General features: G+C 50.5%; 3 protein-coding genes across 6 annotated transcripts; 2 read left to right on the top strand and 1 right to left on the bottom strand.

The window, feature by feature from the left end:
* Positions 1 to 510: 510 nt before the first annotated feature.
* On the bottom strand, positions 511 to 12,098 carry WDR93 (WD repeat domain 93; the record flags this gene model as incomplete). 2 transcript variants are annotated; one of them, XM_079317605.1, is made up of 16 exons in its annotated part: positions 511 to 799; positions 1,810 to 2,011; positions 2,138 to 2,294; positions 3,018 to 3,078; positions 3,737 to 3,968; positions 4,444 to 4,575; positions 4,897 to 4,983; positions 5,487 to 5,554; positions 5,757 to 5,934; positions 6,514 to 6,601; positions 8,094 to 8,244; positions 9,078 to 9,160; positions 9,402 to 9,466; positions 10,083 to 10,278; positions 11,000 to 11,311; positions 11,799 to 12,098. In XM_079317605.1, 16 exons carry the CDS (start codon positions 12,096 to 12,098, stop codon positions 688 to 690), a joined length of 2,424 nt encoding a protein of 807 aa, XP_079173731.1. In that variant the 3' UTR covers positions 511 to 687. The 2 variants fall into 2 exon arrangements, 1 of the variants encoding a protein (XP_079173731.1); XR_013775805.1 differs by lacking the exon at positions 2,138 to 2,294.
* On the top strand, positions 12,021 to 17,319 carry PEX11A (peroxisomal biogenesis factor 11 alpha). The gene is made up of 3 exons (XM_079317606.1): positions 12,021 to 12,152; positions 12,619 to 12,734; positions 14,234 to 17,319. Exons 1-3 carry the CDS (start codon positions 12,097 to 12,099, stop codon positions 14,797 to 14,799), a joined length of 738 nt encoding a protein of 245 aa, XP_079173732.1. The 5' UTR covers positions 12,021 to 12,096; the 3' UTR covers positions 14,800 to 17,319.
* Positions 17,320 to 20,468: 3,149 nt separating this feature from the next.
* Positions 20,469 to 26,554, top strand: PLIN1 (perilipin 1). 3 transcript variants are annotated; one of them, XM_079318457.1, is made up of 9 exons: positions 20,469 to 20,569; positions 21,167 to 21,225; positions 21,852 to 22,050; positions 22,177 to 22,259; positions 22,625 to 22,877; positions 23,062 to 23,450; positions 23,946 to 24,083; positions 24,742 to 24,975; positions 25,476 to 26,553. In XM_079318457.1, exons 2-9 carry the CDS (start codon positions 21,181 to 21,183, stop codon positions 25,854 to 25,856), a joined length of 1,722 nt encoding a protein of 573 aa, XP_079174583.1. In that variant the 5' UTR covers positions 20,469 to 20,569; positions 21,167 to 21,180; the 3' UTR covers positions 25,857 to 26,553. The 3 variants fall into 3 exon arrangements, with proteins under 3 accessions (XP_079174583.1, XP_079174582.1, XP_079174581.1); XM_079318456.1 differs by lacking the exon at positions 20,469 to 20,569 and having other exon boundaries at positions 20,605 to 21,225; positions 24,745 to 24,975; positions 25,476 to 26,554; XM_079318455.1 differs by lacking the exon at positions 20,469 to 20,569 and having other exon boundaries at positions 20,606 to 21,225.
* Positions 26,555 to 26,623: the final 69 nt, after the last annotated feature.

The raw sequence follows: 26,623 nt of genomic DNA, 5'->3' as shown, positions 1-26,623 counted from the left end.
TACACAGCACAGTCTGTGCTGAATCCCTGGCACCCTACAGGTGATTTTTGTGCCCTCCTGAACCTTTGTTGGAGGCACTAAAGAGAGACCTGGGAGATAGAAAAAAGTCCCCTATGAACACAGACTGGAGTAGTTTCTGGGAGATTTGTCAGATTCTTTGTGGGTTAGGCAGTCATCCTGGAAGCATGATCGGTTGTAAAAAGACTGAAGCTTTCTCATGGGCCTTCCAGGCTGCAGTTCCTAAGCAGTCTTATCCCAAAACTGCCTGCTTTGAAGTCAAGAGAAACATCCTATGTCAGTCCTGTCACACTCTGCAGTGTCACTGCTGCTTAGCACTCCTGTGCTTTGAGGGAAGACACCTCCACAGCCAATTTGCTGCCTCCTTTGAAAGGACCAGGTTTCTGGTTAAGGATGCTCATGACTGTCCATCTGGGTAGGAGCAGAAAATGAGACCCACTGGTGAGCTCCAGCCACACAAGGACAGAAAATCAGAGTCTGACAAAATGCCAGTCCTACAAAGAGCAAGAGACTTTTAATGGAGGAGAGGCTTTATTAAGGTCCATAGTATTACTGTAACATACCAGATTGCTCTGATGCTCCAGGTCTCTGGGAGAGAGATGATTGCAATAGTGTCCATCAAAATGTCAGTGCTGGATCATGAGCCTGGCCCTCAGGGTGGAAGGCTGGCTACTGCTTCTTCTCTCCCTTTACTTTCTCTCTCTCACTGTCCATGGCAGCTGCTTGTGCCTGCAGACAATCCCAGTATTCCTGCTCCTCCATTTCCAGCAGTACCTGCTGCCTAAAAAGGGGGGAAAAGGGTGGTTCAAACAAAAACACTCCCTGACATTACTCCAGACAACACTCCCAAGGGCCCCTGGGGCTCACTACCAATTAAACAATTCTATTTCCTGTGTCCAAAAACCTTAGTGATTCCCTTCTGCAAATCAATATTCAAATTCACTGCTCCTGACAGCAAGGACCTCTGAATTCCTATTGTCTCTAGATCTCTGTAGACACAGGAATCACTGCAGTTGCATTTGCACTACTCTGGCTTCAGCAAGATGTCCCTGGAGGTGGTGACTCCCCAGTTTTCTGGTATAAGGCAAACAGGTCTTATACAGCTTTTTGAGAAGGAGGGACAGAACTGCTGGCTGGTAGCATAGGATGGAACTTTTCTGCACTTAACTAGCCAGACAACTCCACAGGATTCACCCTGGACACAAGGAATTAGGGACGGCTACCAGATAGTATGTGCTATAAGTTCACACCTGCACCCATCTGTTCCGTTTCAAATTGGAGAATTAAAGCACAGTGAAAATAAGATACAAAGTACTGATCTAGCTCCAGGTTTCCAGCGGAGCTCAAGGACCCAAAAAGAGATGTCACAGTGCCATCTAATGACCACATCCCCGCGATGCAGCATCCCCGAGGCTGCCGGGGACCGTCCCAAGCCAAGGAACCGCCGACACACACCTACTTCAACATCACATGAACCCGGGGATGCAGGGGTCGAGAGAGGTACAAAGAGACCCCAGCTCTGCCTGGCTGTGGGGTCTAAAGCAAACACATAAGATCATACTCCCTGACAAGCTTGTACAAACAGTGTTGCACAAAAACACATCAGAATTTGCAGCTGAAGCTGTTCTAGGGAGAACAGAAGAGTTCTGGGTGGCTGTCAGGAATCCAGCTGCCCTGAACACCAACCTTAGACACAAATCTCACAGCACATAGAACAACCCAGAAGCTCCAGAGTGAGACCTTGCATGAACTCAGCAACACCACAGCTTACAATAATGCAGGTGCACTTACCTCTCAGGCAGAAAGTGAAACCTGTCACGTAGGAAAATGTTACATCTCTCCATCCACTGCAGTTCCTGTAAGGGTTTCAGAGGCAAATCTGGTTTCTTTGGGAAAGCCTCCTTCAGTGGGTAAGAGTTGAAATCAAAAAGGAAGATGGTGCTGTGAGTGTCTTTACTCTGGACCAGTTCATCTGCCTGCTGGTGCTCAACTCCTAGACAGAGACAAGAACAGTGAGCTACTACATCAGGGGTCATCCAGCAAGAACTGTCAAGGATCAGTGCACAGCTGAATGCATCCAGTGATTCTGTATCTGTGGTCACCCCAAGTTGTCACCCACCTCGGAGCAGCAAGCAGCAGTTCACACTATCCACTGTGAACACTGGCTGCCAGGGGGGTGCTACAGCATGAGAAGGTGGAGTGCAGAAGCAGAAAACAGTCTGTGATGTGTCAGTGTTCATCAGGGACACTGAGCCATCCCAGGAGAAGATCAGGACCTGAATCAGCCAAATTGACAATTAGGTATAAAAGAAGTGAAAAACATTTTCTGTAAAGGACTTGAGATGACATCCAGGACTTCACACCCCCAACTATGATGCAGTTTTCTTTGCCTGCCCCATAGTCCTAAAGTGACAGAGATGAAGAACAGCCCTTGCAGGGAATTTGAACTGAAACTGCTGGAGGTTTGGATTGGAAAAGGGAAACAGGTCACATTAGAAATTAGCTAGATCCAGCCTTCTGAATGGCTGCTATGGTGAGTGGCTTTTAATCCTTTCCTCCCCATGCCTGCAAAGTTTCTGAGGCCACTTGCAAGGTCTGGCTGGACTTGTGTTTGTAACTTCCTCGCCAGAATGCCCTCTCATATTTGACCCTGATGCCTGAGGCTTCATGGCTGAACCCTCCCACCTTCCAGATGTACCTGTCCATGTGCACCTCAGTGGCCAGTTAGGGGGCACAAGTGCAAGGGGATACTGAGTAAGATCATGGAAGAGAAATCCTTTGAGCATTACCAGCTACACACAGACCTGTAACTGGTGCAGGAAGTCTTTACATCAAAAATATTTGGAGGCTGGGAAAGGATGTGAGGCAAGAACCATATCTGATTGCCCTGCTCATTGTCTTCTAGGCACCCAGTTATTGTCCTTGCTGGAAACAAGATCCCAGCACAGCTGGCCATGTGTTCCCACCCAGTTGTTTAGAGAGCTGGCAGTAATACTCACTGCACTGGGGAAGGCCAGGACAGGCATCACTGCACTGACAGTAAGATTTGGATTTTCAGGTCTGTAAAAGAGACACAGGTTTATGCTGCTGTTGCATGTGCCTGGCATGTACTGAGAGGCTGTGATAATGACAGTGGCAATCGGTGGCACACTGGCTGGTAAAAAGTCCTAGCCAGCCCTTCCTTATAGAGACAAATCCTGTCTCCTCCTGGGCAGGAACCCTCGAGGCCCATCCCTGTGCAAACCTGCCTAGGAACTACACTGGGGATACAAATCCCTGCCTGCCATGGAAGCATGAATCAGAGTCTTCAGAGCAACAGTTTCCCTCCTCCTCAAAGCAAGGGCATAAGTGAACACAAAAAATTACAGAAAGATGGCAAGAAATATTTATTTTAACTTCTAGGGGGATGGTATTCTGTTAAGGGCAGAAGAGGGGAGAAAAGATTCCCTGGGTACCTAGCAGAGATATAAATAGTTTAACATCAGGCCTGGAGCTATGCTAGAGGTATTTGTGTTCTGGTGCACAGAAGAATCCAGAAACACTCCTAATTCTGCCAAACCACTGAATTTTAGCACTAGCAAAACCACACTTGCTGCTGACAGCAGCATGGCAGAGCCATCTGGGTAAGAACAGTAGGAAGTTACTCCACAGAAATCTGGGGCTCCTTGTTACACTGGACCACTACAACTACGGCTTCTTTGGCTGGACTCTACCTCACCTGTCTGCCAGGAGTGTGATGCTGGACTTCCCAGCCCTGGAGGCTTTCACCAAATAGAAAGAGCTGTCTGTACACAGCACTAGAAGCTGTATGATGGGATAGACAGGATCTGCACCACTACAGACAGAATCTGTACCACTTGTCTCATCACTGGCAGCTGCAGAATCACACAGAAAGTGGATACTACGAATGAAACGTTCCTCCAGAATGGCAGTCACAAACAGTGGGTATCCTGAGGAAAGAGGAAAAAAAGGAACTGGTAATTTGTCCAAGCAAAGCTTAGTTTGGAGTGTGGCCTGCTCAGAGGGAGAACAAGCAGATGGCAGAAGAAGATTCTTCTGCCAGGAGAGTCCCTGCATCATGGCAGGATGACACTAGCACTGATGGCAGCCTAAACTGCGATGCCACAACAGCCTCAAAAACTACCTTAGAGTGCAGTGGCAAAGCAGTGACTGTCACTGTCTCACAGCTCCTGCTGCAGCTGCTCCAGCCCCTGCATTGCCCTGGATGGGGATGGTTCTGCAAGGGCCAGAGCTGCACTGGCAACTTCTGGCCAAGCATCCAATAGATGACTGAATTCAAACTATTTTCAGATTTCCTGGTAAACTCACCAGCAGCCCTTTATTCACACTAAGTCTGAGCCTCAAACTCATAGGCAAAGCTGCAATTTATCCACAGTGATCCCAATATACAGTCCCAAAGCTCACCTAGGTATTTATCCCAAATAGTTATTGTTGCATCTTCACCTGCCAGTGCCAGGTACCTGGAGCAGGAGCTGACAGCAGAGCATGCAATTGGAGCTGCACAGGGCCACACAACATCAGGTTTCAGATCAGAATCTAAACAGAATGGCATGAAGGGAGACAACTGTAAGAAGGTGCAGAATATTCTCTCACATAGTACTAGCATAAATTTTCCCCATTAAACATGCACCATTCTGCAGCCTTCTGCCAGAGTGGCTTCACTAAAAACACTGTCAGTCTGTGCAGCACAGAGCCCCACAATCCAAATGCCAGCCTAACCCACAAGATATGAGTCAGCTTTCCTCCCAGTTCCTCATCTCCCTGAATCATGAAGACCTGGCAGAATGACAGCCCCTGGCCACAGAACACTCCCACTGCCCACAGAGTGCTCTGCTACAGAAAGCAAAACTTTCTTACCAGCTTTCTCCTTGAGTGAACGGTTGAGTAAGTACAAGCAGAAGTTGTGGTTTCCATCCCAATGCACACCAATGCCAACTGGAATATCTGCTACAGAGAAGAGGATGACAGAAAGAGGAGACTGGGGACAAAGAAAGGAACAATCCAGGACACCAAAACACCATTAGAAAGCTCTCATTAGAGCTTTCATGATACTCCTGATAGAAATTCTGCTCACACAGAAACTAAAGCAGAACAACCTCTCCCTTTATCTTTTTTTTGTTTGGTTGGTTTTTTCGTTGTTGTTTTGGTTTTTTTTAATATTGACTATATGCCTCCTTTTTCATTTTTGGTTGTTTGTTTGGTTGGTTTTTATTTGTTGGGGGTTTTTTTCAGGGGGAGGTTGTGGATTTTTTTTTAAATATGAAGATACTTTTTTTTTTACTCCATGCCAGTAACTGACTTCTAAGTCTTAGAGCTGACAGTTTTACCCAGGTTTGGAGATGGAACTTACAGAGTGGATGCAAGTCAGGCCCACTGAGCTCTACTGGAGCTCAGTGTCAAGCAATGACTGCTTCACAGATTAACAGCTTTTTGTCCTTTTGGATTACCTGGCTGTACTTCCATTTCTGGTCCCACCAGAATCCGACTAGGAAGGAGAAAATGAAAGGTAGCATATCTGAAAAAAGGAAGAAAATATCTGTAAAATAAAGGCTTTGATTAGTAGGCAGCACTGTGACAAGACCTGTAATGGGTCCAGCCCCCTGCTCTGAAGCCTTGGGATGAAGGAAGCAAAGCTAAGACAGAGGCTTCCATCTGCACAGCTCAGTGCCCTGTGTGGATGGCTCATGGACTGAATCCTGGTTGGTGCTCCCACTCACCTGGGGATCTCCTCCTTGATCACACCCTCAGCCTCCAGATACTCCTGGTAAGTGCTACAGAAGATTGCTTCCTGCAGCTCCCACTGGGAATCCTTGATTAGGTGGCTGTACCCCAAGCCAAGTGTGCTGCCATCTTGCACTTCCTTCAAGGCATCCAGAGGGCCTTTAAAACTAGTGCCTGGATTGGGAACACAAGGGGGAAAGGCACAGCCCTGGAGAAGCAGAAACCATGAAGCAAACACCATGGAGGCGTTTGTGGCATGATCTTGAAGCACTTTATCTTGTGGGGATTTTCCACATCTCTAGTCCATTTCCCAGTATTTGAATGCAGGGATTAGGGGAAGGCTTCTGAGGACCTCGCTCACCTTGCCTTTCTGTTTCACTTTCCCAGCATAAAGTCTGTCCCCTCCTCATCTTTGGCATTCTTCTATAAATCCAGGACTCAAGAGAGATGAGCTAGGGGTACTACTAGATCTAGGAAGCAGCCTCCTCCTTCTCCAATGACACTGAAGCCAGGGGTGTATGACACCCACTCTGAGACACTCTAAAGCACTTTGTACTGGCAAAGGTGACGTGTGAGATGGTCTGGGAGGAAGCAACTCCCACTACAGGATTACATGTAACTAGAAAAACAGGTCAGGAAAGGATCAGGAATCATGTTACTGAAGCTTTCTGACCTGTTCTGTATTTATAGGGGCCATGATTCCTTTGCCACCTCAAACAGGCTGCAGACTGCATATCCAGAATCAGTCCTGACCTGTGATGGGTTTGGGTGGCCTCACTGTCAGCAGCAGCACTGGGGGATCCAGCTCTACATCAGCTTGGATTGCAGACACTGGAAGCTCCTGCAACAGAAAAGTGCCCACCTGAGAACTGTGCTGTGTGCTACACTGGTGAGTTTTCACCTGTTTGTGGGAATCAAATGCTTCCTCAAGAATTTAGGAATAACTCCTTTGTGAATGCAGAGGATGGCTGGCACTGTCTGGGAGATACTGGGTTTGTGCTCATTCTTCAGGCCAAGACACAGAAGCTTGAGGGTGGCATTACTTTCTCAACTAAATTACAAGGATGTCCTGCCCAGAATCTTGTCTTTGTGCCATCTCTCAATTATTCCTGTTGCAGCACAGGCCTGTGTGAGTCACACCAATGCTCAGAAAATAAAGGGGGGGGGGGGGGGAGGAAAGGCAAAAAAGAATAAAAAGAAAAAGGACTAAAGGTCAAAGAGTGTCTTCTGAAAGCAAGAACCAGATTTTACTTCATAGAGACCAGGATTGGAGAAGGTCACATATATGCTTGGCTGGGAATAGAAAATTGTAACAGGGAGCCAATATCAGTGTGTGCCCACCACCCCACACACACATTGACATTGGGCTGAACAGAAAAAGTCTGACTAAATAATCAGCCACATCTGAGAAGGAAGGGGCAGGAACTTGGATAGTCTGCATAGAATCAGCAAAGAGAGAATGCCTGAGTGCTTGTTTTTGGCTTTGCTAAGTTAAGCAAGATGCTTACTCTGAGGACAAGGCTGAAAGCAGTTCCCTCTCAAATGTCCAGGAAAGTCTTTGCTGAAGGAAGAGCAAAGAGTTAAGAGGCTGCTATCACAGAGGGCATGTTCAAGATGCTGGGCAGGAAGTGTCTGTGTGCTGAGAGGTGAAATCCAGCAGGGTGAAAGTGATAAAGGGGAGGGTTAAGGCTTCACTCAGCATTTAAAATTCCCCATGGCAACTCAGGACAGTCACTGAGGCCAGTGATCATCTCTGCAGAACTGTCTCCATGCAGCTCCTCAGCTTTCTGCCAGAGAACCAGGGCTGACAGTGGTTGGTGCACACAGGCAGACACTGCCCTGCTCAGGTGGGTGAGGCTGTGACCCCACCAGGCACTCTTGTATGCAGTCTAAAACACAAACCCTGTTCAGGGCCAGACTGCCAAGCAGAGGCATCCTGCCTGATTCCCACTCCTGTTCACCTTCCCCCAGTAACATAAAGCAGAGCCCTGTGGGAATACCATACACAGGGCCCCCTCAGATGGAGCAATACTGAGAAAGGAGCTGCCAGTTTCAGGGAGGGGCAGCAGGAGCACTAACCCTGGGACCAGGGAAATCTCTTTGGAAAGCCTGTCTTGGGAGAGTAAAGATGTCCCAACAGCACAAAGGCCTGATGAAATGTGGGATGGGCAAATGCAGCAGCTGTAGACATACACACATCATCCCCTTGGGCCAACAGGAGGGTTCAGGCTGTGCTTGCTGTCACTGTCTGCAGCAGCAAGGCTTGGGGGAAGACCTGTGGGCAAAAAGCTTTAAGAAAAAATACCACAGAGGGAGATGGAACTGTTTTGTACCTCAGATGAGCAGCTTGACCTCCTCTCAGTGCAAGCCAGCTCTTCTGCAGCTTCTGCAATTTCTGCAGCTTCTGCAGCTTCTGTGATCTTTTCCATCTCTGTCAGCCAGGAATCCTTAGGCAATTGGTAGATCTCCAGCCAAGCTTTTGTGCTGTCTGCATTGGGAAACCATGTTAAGCAATTGGAAATGAGGAGAAAAGGTTTTCAGGCAAGCAGCCTCTGTTATGTTTTATCCTTATAAAAAGATTTGTGTATTTTTTGAAAGATAAAATCTGTGTGAACTCCATGCAGCCCACCTCTCCTCCAACTTAAGGCTTGACATGCTTGATTGAGACTGACATACCAGGTCTCCAGCTCAGCTCTTCAAGGTCCCGCATCCACCAAAGAAATTCTATGAAGCTACTCAGTCAAGAACCTGACTTGTAGCCTCTGAGTAGTAGAGAGCAGAAAGTGAGACGTGGTCTCACATTAGTTCTCTGCTACATGTCTCATTCTCAGCACATGTCCAGGCAGATTCCACCAAACTTGGGTCCAGAAGACCTGCCTGCCATGGATTCTGCTGCCATGAAACAGAAGATTGTTGTAACAAGGAGTTTCTTGTAGAGTTTTTAGAGGTTCTCTATGCTCTCTGCCCTATATCTGCAGAGAACATTTTTCAGGTCTACATCTTTCCAGTGTAAAAGTGAGCTATAGCAAACCAGAGGAAGAACTGAGTTTGATACTTCTGGAGAGAGGGAAACCTGCTTTCACCAAGCCTCCTGGGGACTGGGGCCTGCACTGACCAGTTCCAGACAGCTTCTGGGATCGGTCCTGATCCACACCAAGTTTTTGGAAGGGACAGGGAGTGGCAGGAGCCACTCTTTAAGCTGGAGGAGGGACTGGGAGGGTTAAAACAGGATCTCTGGGTACCCAGACCACGTGCAGCATTCTAAAAACATTGCTGCTGCCCCTATGTTAGAACACAAGAGTCTCCAAACACAGCACTTGCCTTGCAGCAGGATTCCTGCATAATCACCTCCTTGGGACAGCACCACCTCCACACAAGTGCTTCTCTGGCTGATGTCCACCTGCCAAGGAAAAGCAGGCTGGCATCAAAGCAAGATCACTGATTCAGAGTGCTCCATGGCTTTACACAGTTCTCAATAGGCTGAAGGCCAGGCAGATTGTTGGAAGAACAAAAATAAATATTGGGCAGCAGTCTTGGAGCGCTACTGCCTATGAATAAATTTCTGAGGGCTACTGGTACTCCACATGATTGATTACTTCCCAGCCTGTGCCCAGTGTCTATGGTATTAGCTCAGTACTTACCACTTCATTCAGGGTTTTAATGAGCAGGAAGCTTTCCCTGTGAAAGCAGAAGAGCCAGGCAAGCCCTGAAATAGAAATACGGAAGTAGCAGAAGGTGGGAGAGAAGAGTGAAGGAATGTTAGCCATGCTCTTGGGAGATGGCTGTTACAACATGTGCAGGAGAATGAACAGGATTACATTACTTCCTGGGCTTTTTCCAGCACTATACTTTTGTTGGTTTCCATATGAGAGCACCAGTAAATATTTGATTGTGCGTAGAGATGGATAAACCAGTCTGAAAAGTATCTCCACCAGAACTGACAACTTTCAGATGAACCAACAAACTATTACAGGTGCAGGAACAGGTCACAGACAGGAGGTCATACTGAGCAATAGTTCTTTCTGCCCAGCCCAAGATGTTCCTAAACTTTACTGTGCTTCACCCTCAGCTGTGCACTTGCCTCTTCTGCACCATCAGGGCCACCAAACCCACACCCTCTGCTAATCACAAGGCCCTAAGGCCACTCTGTCACCCTACAATCTGTGAGCTGTCCAACGCCCTCTCTGCAGGGCCTTCTAGGAAGCTTCTCAGCCACCCTAATGTTCCTCCTGACCTAGCAAAATTGTGTAGCACAGCTGTCAGTTCAGCTCCAGAGCATAGTTAATCCCCAGCTAGGGCAAGAAAATCCACATCACACTAACCCATTTCATCCACAGCAAGCAGGACATGGCACTCGCTCCCCAGATCTGAGGCATGGATGGCACAGATCTCTGTCTTGGCTGCATCCCAAGCACAGACATCCTTCAAGTCAGACGTGCTGAAGGCAGACAGACCCATGGACAGACCGACAAAGATGTATTTCCCAGACACTGCAAGGCAATTGGCTCTTTCAGTTACCTACCAAAAAAGGGAAAAGGTGAGTATACCAAGCTGCCTTCTCACAGCAGGGTACATCAGCCATACTAATGATATACTCCTGGTTTTTCACCAGAAAATGCTGATTGATTCTACAAGAGGAACATTTTGACACATTCTTTCCCCACAGGAGCAGGGGAGGGTCTCTCATTTCTGTCACAGAGATTGGTCTGTGTTAGGAATGAGAAAGTTTTGTCCCACAAACAGAAGGGGCTTTAAAGGCCAAGAGCTCAGGAGCATTCAGCCCTTCCATTCCAGCACAGAGCTGTGATGGGATGCTGAACTCCTCCAGCAATCACACAACACCAGCAGACACCAGAGTATCCTCCTGACACCCCCACATAATAAAGGGGAAGGCAGGACTGTGGCTCTGCTCACATTGCTCCTATTGGAGTGTTCACCATAACACAGAGCTGGACTTGCCCACTTGTGTGCTACTGACTAATTACCTTCTCCCCAGCAAACAAGGGTGGAGCCAGCCTGGGAAGCAGAAGGTAAATTTAGTGTTTAATACCTGCTTCTCTCTTTTCAGAGAGGTGTGATAGTTGAGTGGGAAGCAGAACCTGTCAGACAAGCTTAGAAGCTGCAGGCTTTTGAACTGAACCAGTGAGATGGTGGTGCATTCTGAGGAATGTCATGAACAGAGGAATGACAAAATCTGCTGTGGTGGTTAATGCTGTCTCTGCTGGGAGAGGCTCTGTACCTGGAATTCAGCTGTTGGGAAGCATTTTTTGGGCTGCACCTTTAGTTTCTGTGCTTCTCGGAGCATCTCCCTCCTTTCAATGATTTCCATAGCACTCTCAAAAACCTGCAGCACCAGTTTGTTGATCATCCTGAAGGGCTGCGGCAGCACATCACGCTTTCGATCAGGATCCAGCAGGAAGAAATCTTCCTCATCTTCCTTTTGCCAGTCCTTCTCAGATGGTGGAGGAATCCTCAGGGGATGCTTCCGAGTATTCACCGCCATGGTTCTCCTTTTCCAGAGGCAAGGCACACCACGGATGCAGGAACCACCCTGGATGCAGAAGAACGAAGAGTCCTTCAATACTTTCTTTAATGAGGTAATGGGAGAAAAAATGATTAATGATGTCTAAGGGTGGGTTCCTTTCAGTATTGATAGGCAGAGCAACCCTGTTCTGTACAGCTCATTTCTCCTTGTATCGCCTCTGTTTCCCGGGGGGTTTGTCCTGCTCTGGGGATCTCAGCCACGAAAGGATCTGCAGGCTGCCCACAGGTAAAGAGAGCCCAAAAACTTTGTCACGAGCCTGTGTAAGAATTATGACAAAGCATTCAAAAATATTAGCTTGCTCTTCGTTAAATGGACTTATAAGACCTGGGTAAAATCACAGCGATTAACTTTGAGAGCGCGTGCACCCGCTGGAAGTTTTATACTTCGTTTCCAAGACACCGGGTGGTTTCGAGCTTCAGCTCTGTGGCGGGGCCGCGCTCACGGGGCGCACCGCACCGCACCGCACCGCCGCCACCCCTCAGCGCGGCCTGACCTCGGAGCGGGGCCGGGGCCGAGGGGCCGTGCCGGGGCCGAGGGGCCGTGCCGGGCTCCTCCGCCTTTCCCGGGAGGATCCGCCGCAGCTCCGCCGCCGGCTCCCGGGAGGGGGAAGCCTTTCGGGGTGACACCGCCACTGCTCCGTTGTTGACGGTTGCCGCGGTAACGGCACCCGGGTGCCGCGGCCCGGGCGGGAACGCGGCGCGCAGCGGAGCGTTCCGCGGCGGGGCGGGGCCCGAGCGCGGCGGGGCGGAGCGGCCGCGGCCCCCGCGCTGCTCCCGCGGTGCCGCCGAGCCATGGAGGGCTTCGTGGACTTCACCAACCGCTGCCAGGGCCGCGACCAGCTCTTCCGGTGAGTGTGGGGGCAAGCGTCCTCCCCGGGCCCCCCCAGCACCGCCCCGGGGCCCGTCCCGTCCCGCCGGGCCGCGGCCCCGCGCCCAGCCCGGGCCTGAGGCACCTTCCGCTCCCGGGATGGAGCCGGGCTCTCCCGCGGTGCCCGGCGGCAGGACGAGCAGCGATGGCCGCAAACTAAGACACAAGGAGTTTCACCTCAGCATGAGGAAGAACTTCTTTAGATTGCAGGCGGCAGAGCGCTGGGACAGCTGCCCGGGGAGGTGCTGGAGTCTCCCTCTCTGGAGACATCCCAAACCCACCTGGACACGCTCCTGTGTTCCTGCCTTGGCACTGGGGTTGTACTCTATGGTCTCCTTCCAACCCTGACAATTCTGGTTCTGTGAAATAAACCTGTCCTGCTGCTGCCAGCCTGTGATTGTCTGTGTCTCACCTGTGTCCCCCTCTCCTCATTTTTTCCCTTCCAGAGCCACTCAGTACACATGCATGTTGCTTAGCTATTTAATAGAGAATAAAGCCGATAAAAAGAAGCTGGTAATGAAACTCAAGCAGTTGGAATCTAGCATGAGCTCTGGCCGGAAAAGTAAGTACCTGGTGTCTAGAGGGATAAGACCTTCTTCACTTGCTCCTTCCAGTAAAACTTCCTGGCCTTACATTTCCTGTAGTTAACCTAGCTTGAGCCAGAAAACCTCTCTTAGTATATTTACAAAACTGCCAATAGACCTTATCTCTGCCATGGCTTGCCAGGCTAAGTAGGGCCAAGTAGACTTTTTTTACTTCCTCAGCCTCCTTTCCAGTTAGACAATCGGAATTACCCCTGGACAGGCCAGAGGAATAAATCAACAGTCAGCTGCTGCTATAGAGGCCAAAATGTCACCTCTGTTCAAGGACAGACCAGGGTTATGGACAAGGCTGTCACTGTGTGCTCATTAGTTCTTCCAGCTGGCGGGTTGAGACAGCCCAGTGTTAAAAGATCATCATCCCACAAAATCAACTCTGGAGGACCATCCTTCAATATGGCTTTTATATCCTTATATACTTAACATTTTCTTTAGCATTTATACGCTGCTAAATCTCATACCCTTCCGTGCTTGTCGCACAGCCTGACCATTTGCATCACTCCATTCTGTGTCACGGTTGCATCCGCAATGGTTACACTGTTACTGTGTGTGTATCACTTGCTTTCTGCTTGATCTTCCACCCACTTGTCAATTGCTCAATCCTGGGACAACTGCAACATATGAGACAAATATTCTAGTCTCCTGTATTGCCATGGATTTGTTTATTATTCCATTAGCTTCAGAACCATGGTAATTTCTCGTGGGGAGGCCAGTTGGTTTATGAGGATAGCCATAATTCTTGTGCTTCTGCTAAATTAATCACTAATAGACATCAGGCCTAAATTCAGGGCTCTTGTAGTTCCACCAGGCTTGGGTGCTGTCAACATCTGTGACAAGGCAGCAGGGTGTAAAAAGTGTTTTGAATAATATTGTATTAACACTCAGGGGCCAAAACTCAAACGGTGCAGCAGGTGAAATCAGGCTTGCCATATGTTGTAGCTTGAAATGGAATACACTGTTCCACACAGTTTGCAGGGATGTGCATGTCCCTCTGACAGATTCATGGCTGAGGAGGGACTTTGGTGTCCATGCTCAGCGGGTGAATCACCAGCTTTCACAGGCACATAGGAAACTTGTATCTCATGGTTGCAGTAGGATTAATGCAGTAACATCTTCTGTCCACCAAGTGAGATAAAATCCAGTGAAATGTACATCTGAAATTAGAGGCTCTGTTTGTGTTCTTTATTTGCTGGCACTGATTCCTACAGAGCTGAGGGTGATACTGGTCCAGAGGACCCCCCAGGTGCAAGAACGGGGTGGCAAGAAAGGCTGCAAGTCCAAACGTGTGTGTATGTCCTGGGCTGGTGATTTTTACACAAAACTGAGATGTTGACAGCCCTTTCCTCACTAATTCCAGAAAGCGCTTAATCATACAACTGCCAAGTTTTGTAAAGCTACGCGTGGACAGCGGCAGGACGAGTTGTGCATGAGGCAGTGCTAACCTTTGCGGGGTTTCTTGCAGTGTTCAGACTGGGGAACGTGGTGCACGCCTTGGTGGCAGCGCGGAGGAGCGCGGCGCTGCCCGCGGCGGTGCCCCGGCTGTGCCTCACCGCCTCGCACCTGAGCCGCGCCCTCTACTTCCTCTGCGACGCCGTGCTCTGGCTGCGCAGCGCCGGCCTGCAGCCCCGCATCGACGGCCCCAAGTGGCACCACTGGGCTACCAAGTGCTACTACTGCTCGCTGCTGCTCAACCTGGCCAGGGACTGCTATGAGATCTGCTGGAGGTTGGAACAAGCTGCGCTGGAAGAAAAGACAAAGGAGAATTGCTTCTGGCAGGAGCACAGCGAGGAGATAAATGGCGTGAAAAGTGATGGTTTGCATAGTTTTCTCTGCCAGCTCTTTCAGATTCTGAAAAGGAATCCTCCTTTGCTGCTGGACTTGGTAAAGAATCTCTGTGATCTCTCAGGCCCTCTGGATACGCTGGGAATCTACAAAACCAACTCAGGAGTGATTGGTTTCTGTGGCCTCCTCTCCTCCCTGGTGGGGATCCTCACATTAGCAAGCCCACATCTGAAGCTCAAACAGTGACATAAAAGGTGCTGCATAGTGTGAGGCTGCAGCTTTGATCCTCTTGATAGATTTTTATCTTCATATGGCACTTTCAAATGAACGTCTTAAAATAACCTCAAAATTAATTTTGTCCTCTGAATAATTGAATTCTGCCCTTTTTCCTTCCCTGTGCCTTTGCAGATGAGTTCGGTGCCATGACACACTCCCTGCTGGAGTGGAGAGAGGAAAAAGCTGAGCAATATTTCACAAGCAGAAAGAGGACTTGGAACTTGGCTGCTAGATAAAAAAAAATTCCTTTATTTTAATACAGGGTTGTGAAATAGGTGCATAGGCAACAGTAATAGCTATATGATTCATGACTACACTGATCATGTTTACACTGGAAAGTTTCACTAATTCACTAATCCAAGGTCCCTTTGGTCGGATTGTCTAGAGTGGGCTAAGGCAGGTTAGGAGCTGCAGTTAGAACGGCCTGAAGCCAGGGATGAGTGTTCTGGTGGGTTTGGGTTGATGGATCCTGTGTTCTGTGAAGGTACCTGGAAATGGTCTCTGGGGTGTGTGCACTGGTGATGCCAGAGCTGCAGTCTAGCGAGTGCCAACTCCTGTCCCAAGAAATCTGCACTTTCTTTGTTTCCTTTGATACTGTGAGCCAAGGACTGTTGGCCAGTGACTCTGACTGCTCCAGCAGGCCACAGCTGAGGGCTTTGGTGCAGGACACCACATTAACTCCCAAACCCCTGTAATTGCAAGCACAACTATTTTCCATTGATGATATTGTGATAAGGAGCTTGTTCTTCTCTTTTCATTTTACATGAAAAATTCCAGTATAATAAGGAGTTTGGAACGTGCAGTTAAGGAGAGAAGCCTGGCTCAGAGCTTGTTGAGTCAGAAAAAACTGCAAGGACATGTTTCTAGTTGTGTAAGCTCCAGGAGGGAAGAGAATGGAGTTGGTCATGATAATATCAGAATCCTGTGTGAGAAGAAAGCTTTTTACTGGATTTGGGCATTCATGGTTTGGACTTTCCTATCTGGTGCTCCCTATCCTCCCTGCTCATGACCACATGATTGTTTGTGTGCTCCCTCGCTGGCTGAATGGGTGCAACCGTTTGAAAATGCCTCGTGTTTGCCCTGCAACTGTGTTATTGTTTATCACTGACCTCACTGGCAGTGATGGCTGGCAGTGTAACTGGGTTAAAAGAGAAATGCTGTGTCCAGCTGGCTAGCATGGCATGCAGATTTTCTTCTCCTGACTTCGCAAATTACCAGTTTTATGCCATCTCAGACAAAATTCCACATTATATAGGGGATAAATTTAACATTTTTCTTTACCAGAGTAAGCCTGTGTATTCTGCTGCTTTTTGGTGTAAGAAGTCCTTGTTTAATCTGTCAAGGAGATGTGAACAGACTACTCTAACCTGAACCAAGGTCCTCTCTTATTATTTCTGATGCTATCTAAAAACAGAAAATTAAAAGGTGTAGGTCTCCTTTATTAAAAGGCAAAGGATGTAGAATTAAGTAGGCAGGTGAGGCAGTGCTCCAGTTTACCTGAAGTTGTGGTTGGGCTTGGAATTACTTCCAGTTTGAATACAAAGTGATAGCCTGCCAATGAAGTGTTTGGAAAGAAAGAGGTTGCTGGGCAGGATAATTAAGTGTGTTTGAAGACCAAATGTGGCCTTCAGCAGCTCTTATTTTTAATATGGAAATAAGTACCACTAAAAGTAGAGCATATTGGCTGTTCAGGCCAACGCAGAGCATTGTGTGTGGGATATATATTATGGGCAATATTCAAGGCTTCCTCTCCTTTATAACAGTGGAATTTTTTGTGTCTTTCTCCATTTGTCTTTCATATACCTGGCTATGGTAGAATCCATCCCTACCTTGGTCAGAGTTGATTATTATCCCAGTGTGTAGGAACCCTGGAAGAAAGGAAGAGGAGTCTTGATCATCTGAAGGTGGAGATTTGACCAGTTTTTGTCTACAGAATTCCATTTTATTGCTAAAAATGTGCTTTCAATCCCATTCAGGGGAGCTCTCAGATGCAAAATATTTCACAAAATACTTTCACTGTTTGCCAAGTGCTTTCTCTTTCTTTCTTACACTTTTCAGGGAAAGCCATTGATACAGTGGGGTAGCCCGATCTCCACCTCCCTGTGCCCTGCAGGCAAGCACTGTGCAAAGCTCTGAGCCAGGCTTTGATGTTTCTCCCATAGGGTGTGGATTAGCATGTACAGCCTTATTGAGGGAAATGGGGCGTGAATTTTCAGCCTGTCTCAGCCCTGCCTGTCCCATTCTCCATGATGTGGGCTGGAACACACGGGAATACCTCTGTTTACTGGATGTTAAGCACTAATATTTGCCTTCTGCTCCCCAGCTGGAAGCTGGTGATTTAAGGTACCTTAATGTAATGTGACTGAAGCCGTAGGATTGTGATCATATGGAGAAAATCCTTTTAGTGCCTTTTTTGTGTGTGTTTCTAATACAGCAGTTGGAATAAGAACAAGATGTTTGAACATAAGCAATAAACTGTAATGAGTGTGACACTGTGTCTGTGTATAACTTGGAAGGTGGTGTAAAGAGATGCTGAAGGAGGGAGGATTCCTCCCACATCTGAATTTTATGAAGTGTGACACTCTTAAAGAGACATTGCCTGTGATTGGCTTCTAGAGCTTTCCTTTTACAGTAGCCAACTGGCAGCTAGATTCATCCAGCTAATTTAGAATCACAATTTCAGCTGCAAAAACATTAAGAAATAAGTGAGTATCAGGTGAAACTGAATCCTTGGAATGCCCTGAAACAAGGTGGTGTTTTGGGAATTGCCATCAGCTGCCTTTGAGTAGCAGCAGTGAGGGCTGGAGCCTTATGACCAGTGTAGGCACAGCTGGGTGGAAAGAACAGGGACACCTGCATTTCAGTATCTTATAATTCAGTATCTTTCATTTAGGTGCTCATAGTTTAAGGACAAATTTAACTTAGGGAGGGAACAAAGGGTAATATCTCGGGCAGAGGTGGCAAGGGATGGAGCCAAGCTAACCATAAAACTGAGCTCACTGTTAGCTCGTACCCTCTGCAGTGAGTCTTGTAAACTTGGAAGCTCCAAAATGTCAGCTCTTGAACAATGTGTAAAGCATGGCATTCAGGAATGCTTTAGCAAGACTTTCCTTCTGGATTACTGGCCTCAAACTCATTTTGTAATGGAAACAGTAGGAGAGTGATCATCATCTCTTCTGCTTACAGAAAGGCCTTCCTAGCATTAACACTGTGCTTGGTATGACATTTCAAGGAGTACATGAGCCATTGGGGATTCCCAGGTGAGTGTCAAGAGCAGTCAAATATTAAAAACCAACATGTCCAGGGAGATACCAAATAAACCAGTTCTGTAGAGGAAGTGTGACTGGGGCAGGGTGTGAGTAGTTTTCCAAGTGTCTAAAAGCTTTTCTGCCATGAGCAAGACAATTAATCAGTCTCTAAATCCAGGAGATAGTAATTTTATATTTCCACAAAGAATTAAATAACACCTTTTTTTGAACTGAAAGTAAAATAAAAATCTAAATAGATTGCCCAGGAGGGCAGTCCTTAAAAAGAAACTGGGCAGACATCTGTCAGCAGTGATTATGGGACTGTTGGTCCTGCACAGAAATGAATCAGATACCTCTCCAGCCCCTTCCCAGACCAAAGTGTAAAGGTGCCTTGCAGGGCTTTGGGGATCTGGCTGATCCCCTCACCGTGGTTTATTGAACTGCAGAGACAGGGTGTGAAACTGCTTCCCTGCACCTGTGGGTCTGGTGAGCTCTCAACCTTGCTGCAGGAGCACAGGAAGTGTTTCTGGTGCAGGCTGCAGTGGTGGGGCAGGGAAGCCGTGGTACCTTTGCCCTGCAGAGCCGGGGCTGGCACAGCCTTTGCCCCAGAGGAAGGGGAGGGGATGAGCACAGGCATTAGTAGGGCAAAGGCTGTGTTGGCTCCTGACTCCAGCCAAGGCACAGAGGAGGTTGCTGTGGCCTCTGCACTTTTAGCCATGCCAGCAGGGCTGGAAAAATCTCAGTGCCAAGAGAACAAACTCTCAAGCAGGCTGGTGCCCTTTGTCCCTCTGTCTGAAGGGCAGTGAGTGACCCCAGCACCAGCTGGAGGCAGCCCAGCACATTCACGTGCCTCTGCACCCAGCCAGCAAGGCAGACACAGCCCTGGGCTGGGAGTGGACTCTGGGCTCTCTGGGAAGGAAAGGGAGTATTTCCATGTGGGGCTTTCCCATGCCCCAGGGAAGCCTCCCACCCCCATGGGAGCAGTCACACACAGGGAGCCGTGGAGCTGTGTTGGGTGCTCATCTCTGTGTCCTGGGTGGGAGTGCTGGGCAGCTGTGGGCATTGTGAGCCACATGCCAAGGGGCTCCCTGCCTCACCAGCTGATCCAGGACACACAGCAGTCCTGGACCATCCATCTGCACTGAACTCCCTGATTATTGCCTTGTCCTCTGGCAATTGTCCTCTTTCTACCACATTGTCCTCGTCTCATCAGTGTGGCTCATCTGTAGTCAATAACCAAGATTTGGCATAGCCCCATACAGGTGGTGTGGTCTTCTTTGCAATCAGTACCATAAATGGATTTGTTAATGATGGTGTGAGTCCTCAATGTGCCTCCTGTGCATCAAGGCTGTGGGGAGCAGCATTTTGGTGAGAACATTGCTGGCTGGTCAAGGAGGGCAGTTGCTCCTCCACCAAGCATTTGTGAGTCCACATTTGAGGAACCATGTCTTGTTTTGTCCCACCATCACAGGAGACATCTTGAATAGTCTGTCAGAAGATCACTGAGAGGGTAGGGCATTCAGGGGCATGGAACACAGGCTGCACCAGCACCAACTGGGACACAAATTCTGCACAGAGGGGAACAAAGCAAGGATGGGAGATGTCAGGTACAGCAAAGAAAATTCTGGTTGGACATTGGGAAAAAATAGTTTAACCATTAGTATGGTTAGCACAGAAACTGGGCCTCAGAGAGAGGAGTCTTCTCCCTGGAAGTTTTTAAGACTGGACAAGACCTAGAGCAGCTTGATCTAGGTTTGAGGGTAGCCCTGCTTTGAGCAAGAGTTGAATGAGATGATCTTCAGAGATCACTTCCAAACTGATCTTTTTTTCCATCTCCCACAAATGCCTAAAGCTTTCCTAATGTAGTGTCTGTCCTGACCCTCAGCTGAAGCCTCCTCACCAAAAGCCTCATGAATCATGTCAGAAATTGCAGACCTGGCCAAATCAGATTAAGCAGAATATGTCCCTCCACATCTGCCTTCTGTTCCTTGTGCTCAGTAAACTCTTCTGGGGAGAAACCATGTTCTTGGTCTATGTCAGGTTTCCCAACAGGCATGAGGCATAACAGGGCTTACAGAAATACAGGAAGATTTTAATCTCTTAGGAAACTCTGCCTGACTCTTCAGCTTCTCCTTATCTGCTCATGATCTGTTGTTTTCGAGGTGGTGATGTCCCAGAGTAACTTCTCATCTTCTGTGGAAGGAGTGGTGTTAAACCCCAGAACATTTCAGCCGTGTTGTGGCTTTGGACTCTGCAGGGAGGGCAACTTGGGGATTTTGTGCCATCAGCTGTTCCCAGTTATGGTGCTTTCAGGGAGCTCCTTGGCCCGTTTCCACCACAATCGTCAGCTCCGAGCCCACGCAATGGGAGGTGGGGCCTCGTGGGGGTGGTAGTGGCCAGAGCACAGTGCATCACCCTCACAGGACCCTGCTGGAGGGACAGTGCACACACCACTCTCTGCTCCTGCTCTGCTGGGGACAGGCTGGCCCTTGGTGAGTAACCCTGTGCCCACTGGGTGCTTCAGGGACCAGAAACAAGAACAGGGATTCTCTCTAGATTCCCAGAATTTCATCTGCTGCTCAGAAAAAGGGATCTGTGGGGCTGGAGCTGTGTTTTCACAAGGATGAGTGCTGGCATTATGAGCAGCAAATCTGTGTGTGAGGGGAATGCTGAACTCACCTGGACATCTCACCATATCCCTAACCACCACTCTTCTATCAGCTCCTGTGTTACCTTCTTACCCCTTCTCAGCCAGAGTCCATTCTCATGCACATCTGTTGGCATCCTGGTTGCTCTGAGTTTGCTTTGCCAGCTTTGCCCTTATCTTAACTTCTCTAAACTAGATGCCTCTCAAGTAATCTTTTTGAGTCTTTGTCTGCTAGGGCACACGAGCAGGGCAGGGCTGCATGGAGGCTTTGCTTTTACAATTTAACTGGTAAAAAGTCAAGCATTGGGCAATGCCACGTCCACTGCACCCATGGGAGGTGTGTGTCAGCCCAGCTGCTGTGTGTGGGGAGTGAGGAGTGAGGGGAACACAAGCCCAGCCCTGCTTTCAGGCGGAGTCTGCGCTTCCCAACTTTGCTTTGCAGGTGGGTGCGCCACAATGACGGTGAAGAAGACTCAGGCTCTGCAGGATGGAAATGCCAAGGTGGGTGCAGGGAAGGGAGAGAAAAGGGCAGAGATGTGCCAAGGGGGCCAGGTAGCGTGTATTGACTGTGCTGGATGAATATCAGCCACACCTCACGCTGTCCCAGATGTTCCCATGCTCTCTTTATATGGATCTTTTCCTGCAGTAGCATAGAGCATCATCAAAGGGAACGGATACACCTTTGTGCTTGTTTGAAATTAAACAGTTGAGAATCAAAAAAGTTGACCTTGAGCTGATACAAGCACTAAGTATTAGCTGCCAACTATGCTTGTCCTTCATCTGTGCCCCATTTATTCCTCAAACCTCCAGAAGTCGTGGAGGTTTCCACAGGGTGGAAAGCCAGAGGGAGCACCTAAACAGTTGGGCTTGGGAGGAGTGGGGACTGTCCTCCTCGGACACTGTCCCTTCTACCTCAGTGGCAGCAGCCAGCCTGTTTGTCCTTACTCAGCACACCTGGCAGACCCTCAGTGGGGCTGAGAAATGGCCTCCTCCTCCTCTTGCTGTGCAAACCGCGGTCCCCTGGTCACTGCAATCACTGCAACCCACTGAGAGCCGCCGGTGTGTGGGCAAGGGGCATTCCTCAGGGAAGGGCTGCTGGCTCAGCCAGGTCCATCTGCCCCGAGCAGGAGAACGTGCTGCAGAGGGTCCTGCAGCTGCCCGTGGTGAGCTCCACCTGCGAGACGCTGCAGCGCAAGTACAGCAGCACCAAGGAGTCGCACCCGCTGATGGCCTCGGTGTGCGAGGTGTACGAGCGCGGCGTGCAGGGCGCCGGCGCCCTGGCCATGTGGGGCATGGAGCCCGTGGTGCGCCGGCTGGAGCCCCAGTGTGAGTCCTGTGCTGGGGGACACGGCAGGGGGGCCCAGCAGAGCCTCCCTGCTGGGACAGCACTGGCACACGCACGTGCCCGGCACAGCCCGGGTGCTTTTCTTACCGTGCTTTTGCCCAAGGCAGTCGCTGTGGCCAACAACCTGGCTTGCCGGGGCCTGGACCACCTAGAGGAGAAGATTCCTGCTCTCCAGTACCCTGTTGACAAGGTAAGTCACAGGCAGGACAATCTGGAATCCCCCAGTCCTTCTGAAAAATGCACAGTGCATCTCGTCTAGCCTTGCTTCTGGATGGTGATGGGCTGCTGGCTGGGAAACAAGGCAGCATCTCCAGGTGAGGGCTCCTCCAAGGGCTTCTGCAGCCTAAACAATGGTTAGTGCTCCCAGATATAAGTCAGCAATGTCCTGTGTCCCACCCCTGCTGGCTACCTCCAGCCCAGGTTGGAGAGAGCTGCTATGCCCCTCTTGGAGCTGTTTAGTGGCATGGACATGGCTGGGGTCCCTGTGGTCCCTCTGGCTGTCCCGTGCCACCCCAAGAACACCAGTGGGGCTGCTCTCCATCTCTCTGCCCATAGCTCGCATCTGAACTGAAGGACACTATCTCCTGCCCCCTGCAAAGTGCCAAAAGCACCATTGGCAGCTCCGTGGATAAGATCAAGGAGCTGGCAGCAGAGGGCTATGAGGCCACCAAGAGCACAGTGGAAACAACAGCCAAGTACACGAGGAAGAACTCGGTGACCCAGATGGCAGCTGCAGGCGTCGACACAGCCCTGGGGGGGCTGGAGAAGCTGATGGAATACCTGCTGCCAGAGGAGGATGAAGAAGCAGGTAGTCCTGATGCCCAAATCCACTCTGAGGGAGCCTGGTGACAACTGGCTGGGTGGCTTCTCAGTTGTGGGGTGCATGGGGCAGGAGGCAGCCCCTGGATTTTGGCATAAGGCTGCCTAGAAAGGTTGTCCCACCAGAATGTAACCCTCCCATCCCTCTTTTGCCTGTACTCTTCTGCCTTTAGATAAGAAGCCCAAAAAGAAACATCTGTCAACACCAAAGGCCTCCCAGCGGCAGCCCAGCACAACCACCACTACCACCACTCCCAGTGCTTCCAGTGCTCCCAGCACTCCCAGTGCTCCCAGGGCTCACAGCACTTCCAGTGCTCCCAGTGCTCCCAGGGCTCCCAGCACTTCCAGTGCTCCCAGGGGTCCCAGCACTTCCAGTGCTCCCAGTGCTTCCAGGGCTGCCAGCACTCCCAGTGCTCCCAGCGCTCCCAGTGCTCCCAGCACCCTGGGCCGGATTGGAGCTTTGGTCAGCACCGTGTCCCACCGCGCTTACCAGCAAACCACCCAAAGCCTCCAGCGTGCCAAAACCAAAGGGCAGGAGCTGGCCTCCTGGATCCCCATCCTGGTGAGTGCCAGGAGCCACCTGCTGGGTTCCTGCTCCCCCATATCCTCCTTTGAGCTGATTTTGCTTTCAGACAGGACATTTCAGGCCCCTTGGAGCAAATCTGAGCAGAGTACATTTCCCCTGCTCAGCAGGACAAGCTGGGGCTGGCAGTTCCTGCATGATGTTCACACATAAATAACCATGTACCACATTTTTAGCAGGCTCCCAGTGGGTAATTGTTGATTTATGGCCTTGCCATAACATCCTTCCTAAAGCAAAAAGCCCCTGTGGAGACCCAGAGAGGATGGGGAGAAGGAATTGCTTCTCCCACCCCATGCTGCAGTGGGAACATCTTCCTGGCCTGTGCCAAAACCCCAGAGCTCCCATCTGCCCTCAGGATTTCTCCCTAGATGCACAAATGAGCTCCCTGTGCACCCCTGTGAAATCCTCAGGCTAAGCAGGATGGAGTGGATGGGATCAGCTCTCTCTGAGTGGTGGGTTTTGCTCCCTTTCCAGGGCAGCCTGGCCAGGCCGAGTGCCCCCGTGGCCCCCCAGGCCCGCAGCGATGGGCAGGGTTGGCCGACCCGGCGCCAGAGCAAGGCACCGGAGCAGAGGCAGGAGAAGGCAGGGAAGAAAGACACCAGCCACACCAAGGTATGGAGAAAAGCAGAGCAGTGAATGCTCCAAATTCTCCTCCCCATGGATCATGCAAGCATGGAGGCTGTTCCCCCATTCCTTTGGGGACCAGGCCCCTATCCCTGCTCAATCCTGAACTGCAGCTTGGAGGATGCAGGAGGGGCCTGGCAGCAGGGCACCCCAGGAGTCCCCTACCAAATCTGCAAAGCTGGGGCTGTGGGCAGCCTCTGTGCCAGGCAAAATCACCCTGGCTTGTATGTTCAAAACTCCTTTGGAGCTGTGGGATGTCAGCACTGAATTCCCTACTGAACCTCTGAACATCCCTGAAAAATCCCCACGGTGAGGGGTGGTGTGAGCCAGTGGGGCTGGGAACAGACTCCAGCATGGGCTCCGCTGGGACCCGAGGACGGGAAGCAGCAGGTTGGGGTCAGTGCCCTTTGCTCTGCCTGCAGCGGAAGCACAGCCTGGAGCAGAGGGTCCCCGGGGGCCTGGAGTGGGGGAGCTGACAGGGATGGGGAGAGACCCTGCTGCAAAGAGCTGTGGTGCCTTCTGCAGAGCAGTGAGCTGAAATCTCTCGGGCTTAGAGCTGCAAAGGGGATGGGGAAAGCAGGGCCAGCCCTGGAGGGGCCGGTGGGGCAGAGGGCCCGGCAGGAGCTGAGCTGGTTTCTCTGGACAGCAGGGACAGGAGCCCGGGCTCGTGGGCAGCGTGGCTCACAACCTGCAAACCGCCTGTGCCTCCGGCATCTCCAGCGTTAAGAAGGTCCCAGCTGTGGCCTGGGATGCGGCAGAGGGCTTGATCCTCTTCACGCCCCGCAGGCTGTCCAGGGCCATGGAGACAGTGGATGCTCTCGGGGGCACCCTCGTCAGTGCCCCTAAGCATCTGCTGGGCACCCTGTACAGCTACGTGCCGGTGAGTTTGCCCCCAGCCAGGCCCTGTCCATCTCTAGCCAACCATTTTGCTCAATCTCCTGCCACGAGCACCCCATAGCTGCAGGCAATGTCAGGGGGTACCAGACTGGGGAGATGGAGTGCCATGAAGACATGTCAGTCCCACCCTCCTTTTGAGCATCCCCAAAGCCATGACAGCGAGTCCCCAATTGAACAAATGGGTCAGACAATGGTGACACCTTCACACAGTTCATGCCCAAGCCAAGGCGTGACCACATTCCTGGGAAAGTGGAAGTTCAGGCTGACACCCTGTTCTGTCTCCTTTACCTCAGCCTGTTGTTCTCCTGAGAGAATTTCTCCACCACAAGGTGCTCAAGGACTACAAGCCACCCACTCCCCTCCACTCTGGGGGCAAACTGGTTTCTCCTGAAGTTCTCCCAGTTTAAGGGGGGCTGTGTAGCATGGATGGAGAAGGGCTGACAGGTAGGTACAACCTGGCTGGGTGCTCACCCCCTCTCTCAGCTCCGCAGGCAGTCGGTGAAGGAAGAAGAAGCATCCAGGGGCAGCAAGACTGACACGGAGAAGAAAGAGAAGAAGGAGGAAGAGGAGGAGACCAAGGCTGCTGCCACCTCCAGTGAGGAGAAATCCCAGCTGAGGAGCGACTGGCGGCAGTACCGCGGCCATCACCCCCTCTCCTTCCTGGGGCTGGAGGATCCCCTCTTCCTGCGGCACAGCTACTACCGCAGCCCTGCCTTCGACCCCGACTACCCATTCCCGCGGAAATCCGCCTTCTCCCCGTACAACAGGCGGGTCAGCGAGGGCTCCTACCGCTTCAGCCCCGAGCCCGTGTACAGCCGGGCCTACTACGGCAGCCTCTACAGTCCTGTCTTCAAGAAGGACTGAGCCAGCAGGCGGGACAAGCACACCCCAGCCCCTCTCAAACCCCCTCAGCACGCTTTGCCTGGGCCCCTGCCAGCAGCCCACACACACCCCTGTTCCAGGACAGGAGCTTAAAGTGGTAGACAGGCCATGGGATAGCTTATTCTGGAGTGCATCAAGGCCAGGATGGGGGAATAAAGGCAACCGAAAGCCCTGCTGCTGGAAGGAGGAGGTAGGGGAAGGTGAAGGAGATGTGGCAAGAGCAGTGAGACCAGAAGAAGGGACTGTCCAGGGCTACCTTGGACCCTGCTCAGTAGACAGAGTGAACTTAGATGGGCTACACATTGAGAACAACAGTGAGAGAGAGCAGGGAGGACGGCAAAGCTGTCAAACATCAGCATAGCAAGCCTGTTTCCCCATCCTTCCTCCCTCCATCCCCCTTGCAGGGCCCATCCCTAGGCACAGATTGCTCCTCCATGGAGGCACTGAAGATCCCCACCAAACAGCAGGATTCATGAATGGGAAAGCCCTGGGCAGTTCCCTCCCAGCTGGTGGTGAAATGGATGGTGGGGTCAGGAAAAAGGCTGGTGAGAACAGGTGGAACTCCTGGAGCCCCTCTCCCACAGGATCACCTGGCTTCCCACAACACCTTGTTGCATCTGCTGCAATAATAAACCTGCAATAATAAACCACCTGCCACTCACCCCATCTGCTCAGCTTCTTCGTGGGAATGAGACACCAAACCAAGGGAACAGAGTAGGGTGAGACCCCCAGCTCAGGGCCAAGGGAGT

The sequence above is a fragment of the Erithacus rubecula genome, assembly GCF_903797595.1.
Source record: "Erithacus rubecula genome assembly, chromosome: 14".
NCBI lineage: Eukaryota > Metazoa > Chordata > Aves > Passeriformes > Muscicapidae > Erithacus > Erithacus rubecula.
The sequence above is the reverse complement of the archived record's forward strand: the minus strand, read 5'-3'. Positions and strand labels throughout refer to the sequence as shown.